Genomic DNA, 21,032 nt, shown 5'->3' with positions numbered 1-21,032 from the left:
GAGGGGAAGAGGAAATAGTACCCAATGAGAGCCCCTCATACCTAATTGGGTGTTGGCGTTTCCCGGCTTCGTGGGACAGTGAAGCACCAGGTGACCCGACAGTCCGCAGTAGAGACATAGTCCTTCAGTCCTCCGGCGTTGTTTCTCTGAAGGGGAGAGCTGGGGACTTCCTAACTGCATAGGTTCTGGAGCCTCAAGAGATGGGAGAACGGCAGGACACAAATTAGAGATAGGAGCAAATGAAGTGAGAGAACGTGAGTGATGGCGTTCAAGCCTCCTTTCCTGAAGGCGTTGATCCATTCTAATACATACGGCAATAAGATCCTCAAGCACCATGGGTCTTTCTTGAACAGCCAATTCATTCTTTAATGTCTCAGAGACACCATGCCAGAAGGCTGCTGATAAAGCCTCATCATTCCAGCCCGTTTCCGCAGCAATGGTCCGAAATTCAAGAACGTATCTTGCAACCGATCTGTGACCCTGTGAAATGTGAAACAATGAAGAAACAGCAGTAATCTAACGGCCAGGGGTTTCGAAGACTTGCTTAAATTCCTTCTTGAAGCGTGGGAAGTCTTGGATAAGCTCAGGTCTCTGCTCCCAGATGGGGAATGCCTATGCCAAGGCGTCTACGGTTAGTAGAGCAATAATATACGCTACCTTAGATCTATCAGAAGAGAAGTGGGAAGGGGTTAACTCAAACGTATGTCACATTGGTTGAGGAAACCTCGACATCCATGTAGAGGCGCGCGGCCGCTCCAGTGCTGCGCCCTGGTCTGCCGTGCTTTTCATGGCCGGCTGGGGGCGCGGCTTCTACATCACGGAGCTGGTTCGCCCTCATTGGTTGAACCGCTCACGTGACGCGCTTGCGAGCGGCAAATTCAAATTTGCTCGCTCGGCAAGCGGCTGAGCATCAAGCAGGCGCGCCTGCTCACACAGGACACGTGCATTGTCGCAACGTGTCTACCGTGAGCGTGCGCGCCTGCTCAGCGCCACCCTGGATGAGCCCTTATACTGGAAAGAGATGGAATTCCATCTCCACTAAAACATATCTTAATAATTTTATTACAAAAGAAATTTGAAATTAAAACCTTTTCAACAATTAGCGCTGTAAAGCAAGTTGACCACGTGTGTCTTGGTGAGCTTGTTTTATATTTTATCTGCTACATTGCATCCAAATTTGTGACTAAAAAAGCCACCAATTTTGTATATACTCACAACTGGGAGGGATATGCTAATATCACATATATAGTGAAACTGTGCAAACATACTTATTAAGTGATGGTGAGAAGAATCCCTAAATGCAGGGATATAGAAGAGTGCTGCAGAACAATAGTGACGTCTGCAGTTAGTGAGAATTGCTGTGACAGAAAAAAGAGAGTGATTTCAAGTAACAGGCAATGTGCCCCACTGTTGGGTTATATTACTTAATGATTGCCTGAGGTAATCACTATCCAAAATAGTTGGAGATTAAATATAATTTCTTACAAAAAATGTTTCCTAATTAGCTTTTAAAACACAGGTAATAATTACCTTGTGTAGTTAGAGTGTGTTGTTACTGCCTGACATATACAGAAGATACTATATTATCAGTTATAGCTGTCATTAATCAACAGAAACAAGATAGCGTTTAAGGTTGCTACCAAGTAAAACTGCAATGCAACATTAGAATTGTTACAAATGATCACACTGTCACAGGAGACCAGGCCAAATACACCTTTATATTTAAGAGATTAGTCACAGGGCAAAACAGGCAGTAAAATAAATTGCGGTTTATTCGGATAAGATCTCGGAAACACCCAGAAATACAGAAAACAGGGAATATACACACTTACTGGGGTCTGGGGAATGAGATCTAGCCCTTTCCTAGTGGCAAGGCGCCTGCTTCAGCCAAGGCTTACCTTGATAGGACCCTGGTCCTGGACCAAAATCCAGCCTGCTGGCTGGGCCTTTTCTCCCCCATGCTTCTCTGTGTGAATAGCTCTTTCATTCAGAAGCACAGGTGAGAGGCCCAGCAGCAGCGTGTCTTCACATCAGGAAAACAGGCAGGCAAAAAAAAAGAGAGAGCTGCTTTACTGCACCACTCTTATATAGGGTTGATTCATATCTAAATCATTGAGGGGTCTGATAGCCAATTACAGCAGGGATTGAGATTGCGTATTCACTGATAGGAGGGATAAATTCAAAACTTGCCAATGGAAAACGTGCTTATGAGTTTTGACATACAGGGACGTTTTTAGCTAGTCCCAGACACCCTTCTGTCAAGGCTCCTATACGTCTGGAGGAAACAAAGGCAGATATCCTCTAAAACCAAAAGGGTTCCCCTCCCCTTGGCCATGTGCACAAACCTACCTGGTTTTGCACAGGGAATCCAATTACTTGGGCCTCCTGCTTTGAAATGCTAATTACCATGTAGCTGCCTTTTGTCACCAGACTGGTGTTTCCTCACAGGACAAACACAACATGAATTGTAGTTTTAAAAAACAGAATAACTACCACTTAGACCAAAGAGCTGACACTTCACCATTTTCACCTATAATGTGGGGGTTCTAAAACCTTCTCTTCTCTAAGACACCAGCTAAGAATACCTTGCTGGCAGGCAAGACAGGTTAAAATATTCCCCGCCTTTTCCCTCATGTGCCAGAAGTCTCTGCCCTGCAGTTATTTCTCATAAGAGGCCACCCATACAAGGCAATCCACTTCTAAGCTTGTACAGGCAGCTACAGGCCCATAAGTCAAAGGGAATACACAGACACTGCATTAACTAGCCCACTGGGCTTACACAGTTACCCCACACACACAGTTCCTAGCTTATAACCCTATGGGGGACAGTATAAAAGGGGAACAAAGTTACAGGGCAACACAGTAAGGTACAATATTAGACCCAAGAGCTGACAATCTCAGCCCTTGCCATACGGTTTCAGGGGCAGCCAGCCGGGCTCCACCTTTATTAATGAAGGCCGGCTACGCCTACCGCCACACACACCACTGCTCACTTTGATTTCTAGTGGACGCTCTATCAATCGACCTATCACGTATTGTATCCAAAGTAACTATTTAGATTGCTGCAGCATAAGCCTGGGAATTAGCACATAACAGCTCACTTTAAATTCCTGGTGGATACCTTGTCCATCCACCTACTTCCAGTTGTAACCGCCATTAATTAGTGTTCATAGAGACAGGGCGACGGTTTTAAATTACGACTGCATGCGGGAAGGGTGATGATGATGTCACGTTCATCAATTCTATAGCGTCATCAAGCCTCCTCTCGTCTCATCAGATCGGAAGCGGGATTGGCGTGACTCGGGAACCACAATCAACCCTCAGAGTCCCATATAGTTCAGTGTAAGTTAGTTTGAGTCCCAAAGAGCAAATTCTCACCAAACAGTCTCCTTATCTGCTTAGTAGCAAGAAAGCGGGGGGGGGGGGGGATAGAACAGCTCACGGGAAACACAGCAGGAGATAACCACGCCAAAAGGATCATACACAATACTAAGAGACTGACACAAAAACACTACTAGGGCTGAAGCTGTGGGGCGAGACGACACTTGCTAGGCGTCGTTGAAAATCCACAGGTGATACCACAGTCAAAGTAGTGCAAATAAATCAAATACACTAAAAATTAGTACAAATCTAAAATAGGACCATCCTACATGTTTCGTAGCGTGAAAGCCACTTCATCAGGGATTAAAAAATGTTGCTGACAGATGTAATAAGTACCCTGAGGTCTCTGGTGATAGGTCCGGCAATAAAACAGTAGGCAGCTGTGATAGGGTGAATGAACGTCACCAGCCATATGCCTGGAAAACCTATGTTTAGGCTTGCAGTGCAGCAGTGACAAGGTTAGGTTGAGAAGGGCTGCTTAATTAGTCTGACCCCAGCGGCATAATCATGGTGTTAAAACCCCAGGCTGTACACACATGCAGGAGGGCTGGTGAGGAGACAGGACTGAAAGTGCTGAAGAGATTACTGCTGTAAGGTCTGTGGTGCAAAGTACATGTGTGATGAACTGTCTGTCTCCTGCATACTAAAAAGAAGCTATTTTGTTCTGTCTGCTAAAAATAAGCTATTTTGTTTTGTCTGCTGAAGAAGAAGCTATTTTCTTTTATTTATTTATAAAATATTTTACCAGGAAGTAATACATTGAGAGTTACCTCTCGTTTTCAAGTATGTCCTGGGCACAGAGTAAAACAAATAATACATGGTTACAAGTACAGTTACATAAATGAACAAGGTATACATTATATACGAGACATTGCGTGCACAGTTAAAGAAAATATATATTATGAGCGTATGAAACAGACCAGATTAAAGTGTGAGACAGCCTTAGATTTGAAAGAACTTAAGCTGGTGGTGGATATCAGAGTCTCTGGTAGGTTGTTCCAGTTTTGGGGTGCACGGAAGGAGAAGGAGGAACGTCCGGATACTTTGTTGAGCCTTGGGACCATGAATAGTCTTTTGGAGTCTGATCTCAGGTTATAGGTGATGTATGTGGTAGGGGTGAGGAGCTTGTTCAGGTAGCTGGGTAGCTTGCCCAGAAAGTATTTGAGGGTGAGACAGGAAAGGTGAACTTTGCGCCTAGACTCTAGTGATGACCAATCTAGTTCTTTGAGCATTTCGCAGTGATGTGTGTTATAGTTGCATTGGAGAACAAAACGACAAATTGAATTGTAGAGGGTGTCAAGTTTGCTAAGGTGGGTTTGAGGAGCCGAGCCATATACTATGTCTCCATAGTCAATAATTGGCATTAGCATCTGCTGTGCAATACGCTTTCTGACCAGGAGACTTAGGGAGGATTTGTTCCTGTAAAGTACCCCTAGTTTGGCATAGGTCTTGGTTGTCAGGGTATCAATGTGCATCCCGAATGTTAAGTTGGAGTCAAACCATAAGCCCAGGTATTTAAAACTAGTGACAGGTGTTAGGGTGGTGTTAGCGTTGGTTCTAATCAGGAGCTCAGTCACTGGAATCTTTACAAATTTAGTCTTGGTCCCAAATACCATTGTTACAGTTTTGTCAGTGTTTAAAAACAGTTTGTTTTGGGAAATCCAGTTTTCGAGTCTCAAAAAGTCAGACTGAAGTATGTGTTGAAGGTCAGAGAGGCTATGGCTGTGTGCATATAGGATTGTGTCATCTGCATACATGTGTATTGAGGCTTCCTTACAAGCTGTGGGAAGATCATTAATGAACACTGAGAAGAGTAGGGGCCCCAGAACAGAGCCTTGCGGGACACCACAGGTGATATCCAGGGTGTTGGAGTTAGAGCCTGAGATGGACACATGTTGGGATCTTCCTGATAGGTAGGACTGAAACCAGTTTAAAGCATGTTTCCCTATTCCAGAGCTCTGGAGTTTGTTAAGCAGGATAACATGATCAGCTGTATCAAAAGCCTTTGCAAAATCTAGGAATACTGCACCAGTGAGTTGTCCCCGTTCCATTCCACACTGGATTTCATTGCAAACTTTTAGCAGGGTAGTTACGGTGGAGTGTTTGGGACGAAACCCAGACTGGAATTGGCTAGGGAAATTTTGTTTGCTGATGAGAAGCTATTTGTTTTTGGTGTGCTGTATGTTTTAAGGCTCAAATAAATAAGCCTTATCCAAAGAACCCGGGTGTGTGGTTGCATGTACCCTGCAACACCAGCCAATCCACAGTACCTCACGGGAACCTTCACAGCTGACAGCCTAATTAATCTGTTTAATACACAAATAACATGCTCAAATACAAAACATAAAATCAATAGCATATTTGCTGTAAATAAAGAAAAAAAGGAGAACAGTTAGGGCATTAACAACAAATGGAGGTATCCAGACATAGTTTATTAGACATTAGATGCAGAGGACAAAAAACTAGAAGGACATACCGGCTGCAAATAATGGGCGAAAAGTCAATCAAATTGTTACCAGTAAAGGAACAACACTACCTAATATATTAATAAGCATTACGACAACCATATCCATTGCTAAACGTCTTTTGTAGAATAGTTGGCACAATGAAAACAAAGCATAGGTGCCATAGAGGAGATTTATCAGATACTAATTCAACAATCAGTAAGACAATGGTTTAGTATAGGGACCAAATATCAATATCCTCATTGAGTCCTTTTGGGACTGAGGTATCTAATTTATGGATCCAGTAAGTCTCTTGTGCTGAGAGACACTTTAGCCTGTCTCCCCCCCTTCTGTCGCAAATTATAATTTTAATACCTTTAAACAGAAGGGACGAAGGGTCTCTATTAAGATGTATTAGAAAATGGCGTGACAGGCTATGTTTATCAAGACCATGTCTGATGTTCCTGACACGTTCCTGGATTCGAATTTTAAGACAACGTTTTGTCTGGCCCACATATTGGGAACCACAAGCACACTCCACAATATACACCACGTGAGTGGAATTGCAATTACTGTAATAAAATAACTAATCTCAAATGTTTCTTTCGTGATTTTTGACGTAAATGTCTCATTCGCTGGTTGCAGAAATTTACAGATTGAACATTTTGTACAGGAAAAATTACCCATGGGTTTGACACCTACTGTAGCCACCTGGTATCTTTCAGACTAATGGTAACTTGTCCTATATCACTAGGGGCCATCAGGTTCTTAAGATTTTTCGCCATTCTATATATAAATCTTGTTTTTTTAGGAATGTGTTCACTGAGAATAGGGTCATTACAGAGGATGTTCCAATGATGTTTAACAATATGCTCTATTTGTTTATTGACAGAGTTATAGTTGGTAATAAATGCAACATCGGCCTTTCTCTTCAGAAGATCTTTTTTCTTTTTAAGGTTGGGTTTTAGCATAAAGGCCCTGTCCATTTTCCTTACTCTGTCAAGGTCTTTGCGGAGCTTCTCAACCGGATAACCCCTTTCAACGAACCTCTGAAACAACTTATCAGCCTGAATTTCAAAAATGTCATCTTTACTACAGTTACACTTAATTCTCATAAACTGGCCTCCAGGAATATTGTTAATCCAGGTGTTTTTATGATTACTGGAGGCAAGTAACAGGTTATTAGCATCTACTTCCTTAAAGAACGTCTGAGTGATGACGCTACCTTCCGAAGAAGCTTTTAATTTTAGATCAAGAAAGTTAACCTCATCAGGGTCAGTTGTATGTGTGAATATGAGATTCCTATCGTTAATATTGATATATAGTAAGAATCTTTCCACTGATTCTAGGTCCCCCTCCCATACAATCAAGATATCGTCTAGGTAGCAACACCACATGATAATGTTATCACTAAAGGGATTATTGGTCCAAATGTTGGTAGATTCCCATTCTCCCATATACAGGTTTGCCAAACTCGGGGCAAAGCGTGTCCCCATTGCGGTTCCGCAAACCTGTAGGAAGAATTCTGATAGAAAAAGGAAATAATTATGAGTCAATATAAAATGTATTGCTCTAAGGATGAATTCCCTATTTAGATGGTGAAGCTAAGGACCATTAATTAAAAAAGATTCAACAGCTTTAATGCCCTTGTGCGTGAACTGAGTGTGCGTGAACTGAGTGTGTGTGAAGCAGCCATCGTAGTCCAGCGAGTTCCACATCATCGGTCCCGCAACCAGACGTGGAAGAGGGAAGTTACCGATACCAGGAGCTTGTGTGGACTGCAAGGAGCTGCTGAAACTATTCAATACATGTGAGTCTGTGATACTCATTTTTTTATCTAATAAAGGTGTACAATTTGTACAATTGTCATCCATATTGCTGGGGGAATACGAGCTCACAGAGAGGCACTAGGGACAGACGCACCCCCTCCCTCTCTCCCCTCCCCACTGCCCCGACACGGACTGTCAGAAGAAGGCTGTCTTCAGAGAAGAAAAGTAACAAAGGTCCTGGGAACCCTGAAAGATACCATGACTGCGAAAGCTACTCACACGTGGCTGTGTGAGTATACATATATACGCCATATTATTCTATCCCCTCTCATCCCTATACACTGTGCATACCACATGTGTGTTCAGTGGATTTGTATTGTCTATTTATATGCATGTGTACACATTTTAGACACACAATACTAACCATCTTTTCACCATCTTGCGCTGACCACACTCCACATCTCAGTAGTAGGTGCCAGTAGCCGCTCTGCTTGGCTAGCAGGGGTTAAAGTAATGGTCACTTTTCAAAGCTCCCACGCCTTGTGGGCCAATAGGAAGCCATGATGTCATCGGGCGGCTTTCTATTGGCCCCTTTGAAAGTAAGTAACTCTGGAACCAGGGGGTCCCGGAGCTGAAATTAATGGGGTTCAGCTCGGAGACCCTCTGCTTCAAACATATGGTAAAACAAAATCGCCAAAAAAAATTGATGGCTTATATTGTTCCTTTAAGGAGAGAGAGAGAGAGCAATATAGGTGAAAGGGGAGGAGAGGAGAAAGTTATGGGTAGAATACAGGAGACGAGCAGGGACATAACGAGGGTTCAAAGCCGATATGTAGGGTGGAGCAGATGAGTGGAGCGCCTTAAAAAGGTAAGGAGGACAACTTTGTAGGTGATTTATTTTATGGCAAGCTAGGAGAAGGATTTAAAAGGAGTAGATGAGCAGAGACTGTTTGGGAAGAAAGTGAAATTATTCTAGCAGCAGAATTTTGGATAGATTGTAAAGGAGAAACTTGTGAGACAGGGAGGCCTATTAGCAGTATGTTACAATAATCCAGGAGAGGATAAGGGCATGCACTAGCGTTTTAGCAGGATATTGACAGAGGAAAGGCCGGATCTTGTAACGGAGGTAGAAGCAACACATTGTACCCATGCCGTGAATGGAGAAGAAAAGGGAGGAGACACATGTCACTCTTAGGCAACATGCTTTAGCGACAGGATAGGTGGTAGTACCGTTTACTGTGATAGAAAAATGGCATATTACACCAGCTTTAGGGGGAAACATGAGGAGCTCAGTTTTAGACATTAAGTTTAAGGCGGCGGAGCACCATCCATGAGGATATAGCCAGGAGGCAATCGGAGACTTGGGACTGGATTGCAGGTGTGAGAGTTGGGGTGGATGAATATAACTTTGTATCCACTGCATGGAGCTGATACCTAAGGCCAAACGAGTTGATGAGGTCACCATGTGATATTATGTAGAGAGAGAGAAAAGGATGTCCCAGAAGAGCCCTGAGGTACCAATGGACAGATCAACAGGGGACGAAGACATGTTAGCAACAGAGACTGAAAATGTGCAATGGGAGAGGTATTGTATTGTTGATACCAAGACTGTTTAGAATATGGAGGAGAAGAGGGTGATCAACAGTATCAAAAGCAGCAGAGAGATCAGCAGGATAAGTAGGGGAAAATGACCATGGGGTTTTGCTTTATGTAGATCATTGGCTACTTTAGTGAGCACAGTCTCTGTTGAGTGAGCTGTACAAAAAAATAGATTTGTGAACAGGCACATTTGTGAACAGGGATAAGTCCCCTGTTACATACCTCCCCTGTTTGTGGGAAGCTTGGGCTTGCCACGGCCAAAGCCCATCCTTCCACTCTCATTCGAGATCTTTCTGTGACTTGAATGAGAGTGGATGGAGGAAGAGAACCCTCAGTCCCGCTGGGATTGGAGCCCTTTCTCCAGTTTATTTGTGTCTCCTCCCGAAGGTGCTTGAGATCAGCACTCCTCAGTCGCTCGAGGAGGACTTTTTCCAAGAATAGTCTTTTTACTGCATGCGCGGTCATGAGATTTCCCTTGCGTCGGGTGTTCCTCTTATTGTAGGCATACTGTATGGCAACAGTTGCAGAGTGTTTAAGAATAGCCCTTTGAGTTTTCCGCTCTTGAAGCTGTCTCTCTGCACTTTTTCCACTCAATGGAGTTGCTAGTTCAGCTTCTTTGGGATTGAGTTGCAATTCCACATCCACTTCCAGAGAATGTCCCATCTTTTCAGCTTCATCAGCTAAGGATTCTTCTGGTTTTGATTCTGCACGTATACCTTTTTTTGTTGCCTGTTCGGTGGCTGAAGGTTTAGCTAGTGCTTGTTTAGGTGGTTCAGACTTTGCAATCTTGTTTTTTAGGCGAGCGGTGCTCCCAGCTCTCACTGTACCCTTTTTCCTTTGGGTTTTTGTGGCTGTGGAATACTGATGCTTGGTCAGGGTCAATACTTGTCCTTGTAGTATTGTAATCTCATCCGCGAGAGATCCCTGTTTTTTGACTGCGTCTTGCAAGTCTCTTCTCAGGAAATTTATCTGCGCACTTTGCTTTCTCTGAGTTTGCTTCCACATTTTCATTGTATTGTGAAGCCCTGTGAATTTCTTTGCTTGGGCCACAGTTACTTGTCTCAGTTTCTGGACCTTCTTGTGCTCCCTCTTGTGTCGAGTCACCTGGGCTCTAAGCTTGGCCTCTAGCGATGCTTTGGTGATACTCAGGGTAGCCTTCAGTTTCTCATGCTGCTTTGTGGGGACATACTGGGTAATCAGACTTTCCTGCAGCCCTTTTATGTTTTTTAGCCTGCAGATTGTCTTCCTGCAGAATTTGCTGCTTCTCTTCAACATTCTGGAGGTGCGTACGCAGACCTTGCAGTTGGTTCTGCAGTCGGTGCTCTGCTTCAAACTTTTCCTCTTCCAAAAGTTTATTTATTTCTTTAAGCTCGTGCAGCTTTTCATTCTTTGCCTTGACGTGGTCTGTCAAATGAGAATTCTCTTCTTTCAATCTTAAATTTTCTCTTTTTGCAGTCTCTGTAATTTTCAGGGCCTCCATGTAGTCCTCCTTCCATTTACGCACATCTGCTTTGAGAATGACAATCTTCTGGCGTGAGATTTCCTTCTCTAGGTTGAGGGTCTGAAGCTCCCTCCGAGAGACTTTGAGATCTGTATTAAGATTGACAATAGTTTCTTTAGAATTGTCCAGCTCCTCAGCGAGACTGTGTACTTCCTTTCTGGAGACTTCCAGTTTTGTGTGGCCGCTGTTGATCTCATGCTGTGAGGCATCCAGTGCTGCGTGAAGATTGTGAACATCTTGCTGAAAGACTGTAATCTCCTTCAGTGCCTCCTCATATTTCTGCTTCAGCTTAGCCATCATTTTATCAGTTTGGCTAAGCTTTTCATCCATGGCGGTAAAAGTAGCATTTGCAATATCTAGCTCAGTGTTGAGATCGTCCAATTCTGTCCTGGCCAATGAGTACATCGTGAGCACATTCTTCTGTAGATCCACGTAGCACATTCTTCTGTAGATCCACGTTATTTTTCAGTAGCTCTGCGTAACCATCTTTCTTCAGTTTCAATTGTTCACGGAGCAGATCACAGTCACGCCTGGCAGTTTTCAAGGCATCTTCAGAGCTGGTCAAGGGATCGTCACTCACTGGTTCCGGCTCCGCTTCCCTGGGATGGTTGATTGAGGGTTCCTCACTGTTGGCACCGGACAGACACTTCTTTGGGTCACCCGACTTCTGCCTTGGGCCCTCTGGATATTTGGTCATTCGCATGACGAATCCTCCATTTTCTCTAGGCTGCAGGGCATTTCGGCCCCCCTTTTTCTCCGCAGGATCTGCGGACGTGTCTGTTCCTTCCACGGTAAGTGAAGAACCGCTTTTGTTTTTCTTTTTTCGCCTTTTTGTTTTGGATAACTCTGTCCCCTAAGGGATACTGGGGTCTCCATCTTCATTTGAAATTTTAGCAGCTTCACTGGATCCACTCGGCTTTTCTTGCAACTGGATTAGCTGATGGAAATATTCGGTGATCCGCTGCTCCCGCTCTTTCTCCTGCCGATCATATTCGTCATCATAGGAAGTGGTCTTTTCGGTTCGTACCATGTTCAGGCACCCCCACCATTCTTGGGGTGTTTTGTGGGTGTGACTTGGTTTGGGTTCCCTGTAAGAGATGTCTTCCTCCTCATCGAACTGGAAGGGCCACTCTTCCGTGGGGTAGGGTTCATTACAGTAATGCCGCATCTTGTCCTCCATTTTGGGGCTATCAGGTGTATTTTTCTTCCTGACCTCTGGAGGCGCTATTGCAGCTTTTGCCAGTGCATTTTCTAGAACCCCAGCTTGTGATAGTCCTACCGGTTTGCATAGTTTGCTTGTAGAGGTCTGTAGAGGGAGAAAGGGGGTGGCCCGGTATTAACTGGGTTGCACCCCATATGGCCATCCGCTGACCTCACCAGAGAGACAAGGGGTTAACTGGACTGCGGTCCAGGGATGAGGTTTGCACCTTGTTGTACCTTGAAAATGTATGTTCCCCTGTTCCCATGTTTCATTATAAGCATGTATTTTAATGTTTTAAAGTGCATTTCTGTATCTCCAGTTCTGGAGGTCGCAAAGAGTTCATATTTGGCCAATATGTGGAGTCACTGTAGGCATTAAAAACTGGCAAAGGTTGACCCACTGAGCCCACCAGAATGGAACTTATTAATATGTGTAGATATTAAAGTGTATATGTATTTTATTTTGGATCTGTTCTGAAAATGCAGACGCCATTTGCTAGGCTAATAGGTCATGAAGTGCAGACGGCTGAGTAGCCTAAGCACGGTGATCAAAAAGCTAACTGCCTTGATTGTTACCCAATGTCTAGGGATTAAGTATTAATCAATCAACAAATTCTGCCAGTCTAATTGTTACCTGAGGGCATGGATTAGTCTGTCTCCACATTAGAGAGTGGATACAGATAATTGTTCACCAATAGGCTGTGTTCAATGTTAAGAATAGGGTTGCACCGGTATATAAACTGTGTCAAACCTACAGTTTTGAGTTGTACTGGAGTTGTGCTTCTGATACCATCTTGAATGTCACTGGACTGCTGGAGAATTGCTAGCGGATACTTCTCCATCCCCCAACCCTAAGTAAGTGTTATCTTCTTGTCTGTTAATTGTACTATATTGATGTGTTCACCTTATTTAAGGAATAAATTATATTTTATTATATCTAAGCCTCGTTCAGTTCAACCCAGATATTTGGTGTTCATTATATCTTGTCATAAGCTACCGTGACAAGGTCGTAGCTCTCACAGGCATCTCCGTAGACTTTTTCTTTCCTTTTGTAAGTTTTAAAACATCAGCAGTACTGTGCACACATTCTTTCTCATTAGGTATACTGGATGTGCAGTTGCTAAGTAAAAAATTCTATTTGCTTTACACCATTTACTTGCTAGGTGCAATCCCTCTGCTTCAGCAAAATAATGTGGTTTTCTGCTTTAGTTCTGTAATTTTCAGTCTCATCTTTGGGTATTATGGCATTCACTATTCACACTTTGGGTGCCTGTTTTACTCCCAAGATACATAGGCAGACTTTACTTGCAGAAAAAAAAAATATATTCTTTGCAGTGGAATATTTTTTCCACTCCCGGCAGGGCGACTCAACACTCAGCAATTGGCTTTGGGATACCTTTTACACAGTTCAGCAATCCCCTTTTCCCCGGTAGGGCAATTTTACACTCATGTGAAGGAACTTCTCAAGGAGAGAAACATGCGTCGCACAGCAGAAGACCCGCAGAGGCTTTACTAACCACTACAAGGACTTACACGTGAGTGTCCCATATCCCAACCTCATAGTGCTCGCGACGAGCCGGTTGGGGGGAATGATTATATGTTTCTTCATATTACACTAAGGTTGTGCATAGCCTGGGTCTAGAAGATTTACTTTATCTTTCACCAGCAGGACTATGCTATATTCTGAGCGCCTGGAGGGTTAATCAGATGATTCACCCGTTTGTATGGTATACAATTTTACACTCAGCACTTGTTTGCTGAAAATTTCCCTGCTTCAGCACAGTCTTGCATCAATTTTCACACTTTTCTGCATATACTCCATTCACAGCTGGTAGTCCTATGTGGTGTGACAACCTTTACTTGCAGAATCAGTACCGCTCGTGGGTCACCATCTGTATTCACTGCTTCAGCGAAACATTTGAAAACAACAAACGCCTATCCCTTTTTAATGGCTAACTTACTTCTTGAACCCTGACTATGGCTGGAAGGCAAAACCCCTATTTCAACGACCATATTACACTTTATTGTGATAGGCAAGTAAGGTTTACCTGCTTCAGCAGTCTCTCTCTCTCTCCCCTCTTGGGATTGGGGAAAAGAGTCCATCTGTGGTTTTGTGGTTTTCTTCAGTGCAGTGTAGATTTCCTGCCTGGATGTGTATCCCTTTTAATTCTGGTCTCTGCTGCATGAGATTCTTTGCTTTGTTGCTCAGTCTGTTTGCAGGAACTATGCAGGCAAAAAGCACAAAAAATTTCACAGGCAATCTCCGGGGCCCCTTTTAACTTCAAGGGCCACCTCTCATCCCACTTCTCACACCATATGTAAGAGACGTGTTCAGAGGTATGCAGTGGAGACTGTTTTAAGGTGAAATTAAGATAAGGCTTTATTGCACCTGTTGCTTTAAACATAGCAAACATGTAAATCAGCAAACAAAATCCGCTCCACTCTGGAGTATATATACACTTTTGATCCAGCTCTCTAACTGCATGGTTAGCCCAGCGATTCACCAGCCCAAATCATAGAGATATTCATATACTTATGTAGCCAGGTCCCCCCTCGCGCACTCACCCCCTCCTTCCCCGTTGCGAGCGCGCGGTGTGGATGTGCGGCCGGTTGCCATGACGCGATCGGGCGGTTACTATGGTGCGGTCGGGCGGTTGCCGGGGACGCAATCGGGCCGGTTGCCGAGGCCGCGATCGCATTGCTGGGGTCCCCGGCGGCCGGTGAGCAGGGCGCCGCCATGTTAGGGCTGTTGCGCATGCGCAGTGGCAGAGCACAGCGCGGGAGGCCCCAGATAGCTCGCGCATGCGCGAGATGAGTCTGCCAGCCCCCAGGGTGCATAGGGGCAGAGACACCTGACGCCAGGGAGCCAATAGGGCTGAGGGATTTGCCTGGGAATAGATAGATACATTTCGCGGGGTTTTGCAGCCACGCAGGCAGTCAGGATCCGGACCAGCTAGGGCTAAGAGGTGGATGCAGGGGTCAGTGACCCTCTGCATTAGGCCAGCAGCCCCCAAGGTCCCCGTTAGGTCCTGAGCCACCTAGTAGCTTGTGGAGTATAGGGACAGGCCCTAGATAGGGACACTGCCCCATTTATTGGTAGCTTAGTCAGGGACACAGTGCTGAATCCGTGCGGCCCTGTGAGGTGGGTTCTGGGCTCAGAACACCACCAATGACCCTGGGACTAAGGTGATATTATCCGCGCTGGAATTCACCCAACGCGGTGTGGAGGACAACGTCGGATCGGGCGGATCTCCAGTGATATCGCGGTACCCGTGGCTGGAGCCCCGGGCAGGTAACCTACCATTCACGTGCACCAACAAGGCCTAATCACCAGACATAGTGGCTGCGCAGTCACACATATATACAGACATTGGTGTTTGACATTTGGGAGTGTGAGACATTTGGGTGGGGGTTACTGGACACAGGGTGGGGTCACTCTGTGGGAGGTTAGCGTCCGCCGTGACGCCTAGAGGTGATAGCGTCCGCCGTGACGCCTAGAGGTGATAGTGTCCGCCGTGGCGCAGAGTGGTTAGCGTCCGCCGAGGCGCATAGTGGTTAGCGTCCTGTGTGACGCCACATGTGGCTCCTCTAGAGAGGAGTCATGGTTATGTGATGTGTGTTATTATGTTTTGCTATGCAGTAAAGCCAGTCCTGTTTTATATTTGCTCGCTTTGTGTGGTTGTTTCCTGTGAGGGTCTCCTCCCACTCCGTTGGGATCCCTCCCAGGTGGAGGCGTTGCACCCAGAGATGTATAACATGCATGTACCCCAGGTTCCCCAAGCGGAGGCTTAGGCTCCTGAGAGCCACACAGGTTGCACAGCAGGTAGTAGCGGTTGTATTCATAGGGAATACCCGTTACACTTAGATAGACATAGATAATAGTCTTAAAAGAAAAGTCTTATCTGTTAGCTGGGTTGCTGTAGGGGAAGGCTTCTTTGTTCTCCTGGTGTCCACACCCGTCTGTGATAAGGCAATGTCAGGATCCAAGTATAGAAGTATTATCCCCTGTGTCTTGTTGTCAGCCCAGTTGTGGACTAAGGAGTCTCACTTCCTGTCTCAGAGGCAGGCTTTTTCTAACCCCTGTAATCAGCCAGGTGGTGTTAGTTAATTGCCTACCAGCAGTTAACCACCCCACTGCTGGATTAGAGGCACATTTGTGAACAGGGGTAAGTCCCCTGTTACACACTCACAGACATGTTTCAACCTTGTCAAAAAAGGGGGCTGAGGAGAGCTCTACTACCAAATATTTGAAATAAACCCTAATCCCTAATATATAGAATTAGGTGGTGCAACCTTGAACAAAGATAATGCAAAAAAACAAAGAAATACAGCACCAAAAGACTGATACTGTGAGCACTCAAAAATGAGGCACTCAAAGGGTAAATGATTTGACTGATAATGGATTATTGTGTGGTCAAAAATAACCTTGATGGATATCATCAGTGTGGGAGCACTGTATGCTAGGTGATAATGGTTGAAAGGCAGCGTTGCAGACCTGTCTAAGGCCTCGGCCATGTTACGTGCTTGCTGGCGGAAGCGCGCTGAGGCGCGCTCCCGCTCAGCACTGAGCCCCTACAGCCGCAATTAGAGCGGCTTTAGTAGGGGCTCACCTGCGCTTACGCGCGCTTGCGGAAGCGCAGGTCTTGGGGGAATTTAAAATTCCCCCGCTTGCCGGCGAGACAGGCCGGTCACGTGAGCGGTTCGCCCAATGAGGGCGAACCAGCTCCGTGACGTCACTGGCCCGCCCCCGGCCAGTGACGCGCCCGCCCCCGGACCGCCCCCGGACCGCCCCCTGACGGCTGCTGAGAGCGCTTGCGGTAAGCAACCGCAAGGCCAGGGAAAGCACCCGTTTTCCCTGCGCCTCAGCGCGCCTCAGCACGCCAGCAGGGACCGTGGACTCGGCCTAAGATATGTGAATGTGCTCACAAGTGATATTCTTTATTGGCTATATGCTAACGGATATATATATATATATATATATATATTATATATATTAGGTGAGGTGGGGTATTATGTGCATATGTATTGTGGGGGAGCGGGGGTATTGTGTGTGTATTCTGGGGGGGGGGAGAGAGGAAGAGATGGGGGAGAGTACGACAGAGAGAGGGGAGGGTGGAAGAGAAAGTCTCCCTCCCACCCTCTCGAAGAACCACTTACCGGGATTTTGTTTCCTCTTTAGGCTTAGTCCATAGACACTTCGCCCGTGCGGAGGCGCGCTGAGGCTCAGGGAAAGCGGTGCTTTCCCTGGCCTTATAGCGCGCGCCGTCCGTGGGCGTGTCTGGGGGCGGGCCAGTGACGTCACGGAGCTGGTTCGCCCTCGTTGGGCGAACCGCTCACGTGACCGGCCCTGCACTCTGGCGAGCTCTGAAACTTAACATTTGTTAAGACACACGCTTCCGCAAGCGTGTGGATGCGTGCGCGAGCCCCTGCTAAAGCCGCTCTCATTGCGGCTGCAGGGGCTCAGTGCCGAGCAGCAGCGCGCCTAAGCGCTGACCATGGCCGAGGCCTTAGGCTGCGTCCACGCTGCAGCTGAGCGTGCTCATGCTTGGTGTGCTCACTTTAATGAAATCTAATGAGCATGGCCATGCTAACGCTTCCGTGCACACGTACGCTCAGCAATGCTCAGCGCTTGGGGCGACATGGAAAATTGATTTCCAAGCTTTCATAAGGGTCACATGACCCAAATTAAATCGCGATAGTTCCTTCAATAACACGCCTTGAGCCAGCCAATTACATGCCCCCTCCCTTTATGCCACGTCCCCCGCTTGCAAATTGCAGGACAGGCGAGCCGCACCCCCCCGACACGCGCGCAACTATCTGGCCAGGAAAAGCACGGCCAAGCAGTGCGCATGATGTCACGGCACTCGAGCACCAGTGCACTCGCTCCCTGCCTGGCCGCAGCCGGTGGGGAGAGGGGATGGGGGAGAGAGATGTGACTTTACATATTTTTAATAGGCAAATCTCAAGAAAAAAAGGATTTAAGAAATGGCCCCCAAGTTAATCTGAGTTTCACGGGTCTGCTGTAAAAAAATGGCAATGTAGATTTTTCTATGAAGTGACTTCCTATTATATATTTTCAGAGACTTAAAAATAGCCTTGCATTATTTGTTTTCTCTTGATAGGTGGGATTCATAAACTGTGTATTGTTATTTTTGTGAAATTCAATGTTGTAATAAATATGTTGAGTGCCCATAGCTTTTGATAGCATTTATTTTATTTCGTTTTACATGAAAATATATTAAAATACAATTGGGAAACTGGAGCTGTTTGCTATCTAGTATCCACCACAAACTGTTTACCAACAATGCCAGCTCTGCCCGAATCCAAGATGGATGAAGAGCAGCTTCCTTGCGTGTGTCATACAGTATGCCCCCACAGCAGAGTATCAGCGGAGAAGGTGCCTTATCACGTCACTGAATGTTTTGCCAGAAACCAAGATGGACAACTACTGCGGCTTCACAGGCGTCACGTGCACTAACCCCCCCCCTCCCCGCCCCTTTTCACCATCACCATCTCGGCACAGGGGCTGCGGGGAAAACGTCATCAGGACCTGCCCCCTATGGTCCTCAAGTCACCGCATATATATCCCGGGAGAGAGACTCTGATCGAGTAGTAGTCCACAGAAGCACGAGACGTGTACAGTGGCGCGCGCCTGGCAGGGGTAAAGGAGCGCGCGGGAAGTGCACATTGGCGCGCGACCGGTTGACGGGCAGCCGTAGGGAGGAGGGGGTCGCGCCCGAGAGTGAGAACAACTTAGCGGCGCGCCACCGGGAAAACGGTTAAACGGCGCCGCCGGAGCCAGCGAACATGGCAGCCCCGCTCGCCCAGTTCGACGAAGACTGGCAGGACTTCTACGAGTTCCGACCCTCTCCCCCCGGAGCTAAGAACCGCTTGGATAAGGTCAACTCCAACTCTTGTGCCGGAGGAGGTCCTGCCCGGTCGGGAGCTTCTCCCCCGGGTGTCTCTGCCGGCTGCCTGGCGCTGGGGGACTTCGCCGAGCTGGACAACAGCTTCTCGGGGGAGATCATGGGAGGTTTCCAGTCCATGGAGGACCTGGTGAACGGCTTCGACGAGAAGCTGACCGTGTGCTTCCGCAACTACAGCACGGACACGGGCAACATCGCCCCGGTGCGGCCCATCACCGAGGAGGGCATCATGAAGGACGACGAGTGAGTATACAGAGGCGGGCGAGGTGGTGTTTACTAGGACATGTGTGCATAGAGGGAGTGTACGGGTGGCATTGAGGTGCATTCGAGTGTAAGCTCTGCGGGGCAGCGTCTCCCTTTGCCTTATGTTGTCGCTTACCTGTTGCGCTTATCCCCATGGTCATTTATTGACCTTGTATTATAATGCTGTACAGTGCAGCGTCAATGTTGGTGCTATATAAATTCAACTGTAAGGTCTCCGGGGGAGGTATTTTCTTTCCTATTGTCTGTTTGTTTGCACATGTTGTTTTATAATTCCCTGTACTGTCTTTGTAAGGTGCGGAGTATAGCTGTGGACGCTGTATGATTAAACATAGCCATACATATTGGTATATAGAGTTGGGAGGGGAGAGGTGCTATATAGTGTATGCTGGCCATTAATTAGGCTGCGCTTATAGTGCCGGCGACATTGCATTAAAACAAATGCATTGCCGCCACGTGCGATTATACCAAGTGCGACGACTTAGTTGCGATCGCAGGATGTCATCTCAATTTGATTTTTCCAGCGACCTTAGCCTGACAGCCTTAAAGAGCATTTGATGGCGAGGGACCTGCTCAAGCATTTTAGACGTGGCCCCACATCTCCCTTTTTTTATCGGGAGCATACCCCAGTTTTTAGCGGCACAATGTGCAGGCCTGTCCATTACTAGAAGTCCTCTTGTTTTCATGCAACGTGTTTGTTTTCCCTGGGTTTATTTATACCCGGTACCAGTGTAGGCAGCCAGAATAGACCTGCATTACTATTTGCAGATAAAGGATGAGGGGGGGAATATTGGCTTTGGTACCCAACAAGCTGACACTGCCTGTGCTGATGTCTTCCTATCCTGTGTTCACAGAGCTTTGTACCTGTCCAGTCCTGGTAACATTGTTGGTTCGGTTGAAAAAAGACCAGTGTCCATGTTCAACCTTTTTTGTTTATTTCTAAATGGGTGAGAGATTTATCCAATCTTTATAGTTATATTGATCCAGAAGACGATTGGGAAGAAAGAAAACAAAAATCCCAAACAGTGTAAAAGATATTTTACTCCAGGAATTGTGCAGTTTGAATAGTGTTTAATAAGAATTAAAGCCGATATTTGAAGGTGTCACAGTCTGCTCTGTCATTAGTATTTCTTTCTAAGGCCCCCATTTAATATCCTGTGAAGCAGAGCTGGGAAAGACATTGTATTGAATTGGGAACTAATCGTCAACCTCCACCAGGTCTATGATTGTGATGACCAACTTGGCTAGAGATCTGTGAGAAATATGACATTTGGTTGCAAGTATTTTCAACATCTGAAAGCAGCAATCCTGCCTAAGGTTTTATTTAAAAAAATAAATAATGTTATAGCCTATTTGAATTAGCGAGTCATCCATGGGCACCCACTGTTCAGGAATACCCCATCCTCCCGAAATGTGTAGGTTTTGACACAGAAAAGACACATGGCCACAGGGTCACCAATAGAAAACCGCAACTTCCTGATCTCCTGATGATATCTTGGCTTTTCTATTGGCTACCGGAGCAGCAATATTGTGTCCACCAGTTTGCCCGCTGGCAGCAGTCTCATGACTTTGGAACTGGGGAATCCCAGACGTCAAGGAACCATGTATAGGCTCCAGAGCATCGGCTCAGGTGGGCTAAAAAAAGAAAGTGAGCACACAGAACTGCTTTAACCCTTGGGCCGCGCGTATAGTGCCCGCGACGGATGACATCACCCATCGCCACCCGCGAAAGTTATAATTTAACTTTTGGCGCCGTTGCAAGCGACAGGGTGATTGGTTCAGAGACTGTCACATGTGGTGACAGTCTCTGAAAAATCAAATGTAACCCGCTACCAAATTTTTTTTTTCCGCTCCGTCGCGCTTACTATAAGTGCTGGCGACGGGGTCAATTGTTTTGTTTTCGAGCGACGTCTGTACTCTGATAATAAATGGGACAAACGGTCTGATGCGT

The 21,032-nt window shown here is 46.1% G+C and overlaps 1 protein-coding gene across 3 annotated transcripts in view; it reads left to right on the top strand.

Moving 5' to 3' along the window:
- Positions 1-18,411: 18,411 nt before the first annotated feature.
- Positions 18,412-21,032, top strand: part of FEZ2 (fasciculation and elongation protein zeta 2) — a 47,432-nt gene continuing 44,811 nt past the window's right edge. Inside the window, exon 1 of one of the 3 annotated variants that reach the window (XM_075596455.1) lies at positions 18,412-19,063. In XM_075596455.1, the coding sequence (XP_075452570.1) occupies positions 18,702-19,063 (362 nt within the window). In that variant the 5' untranslated portion in view covers positions 18,412-18,701. The remainder of the gene's footprint in view (positions 19,064-21,032) is intronic. The other 2 variants (XM_075596454.1, XM_075596456.1) reach the window with 2 other exon arrangements.

Source organism: Ascaphus truei, chromosome 4 (assembly GCF_040206685.1).
Source record: "Ascaphus truei isolate aAscTru1 chromosome 4, aAscTru1.hap1, whole genome shotgun sequence".
In the NCBI taxonomy this organism is placed as follows: Eukaryota; Metazoa; Chordata; class Amphibia; order Anura; family Ascaphidae; genus Ascaphus; species Ascaphus truei.
This window is presented reverse-complemented; position numbering and strand designations above follow the sequence as displayed.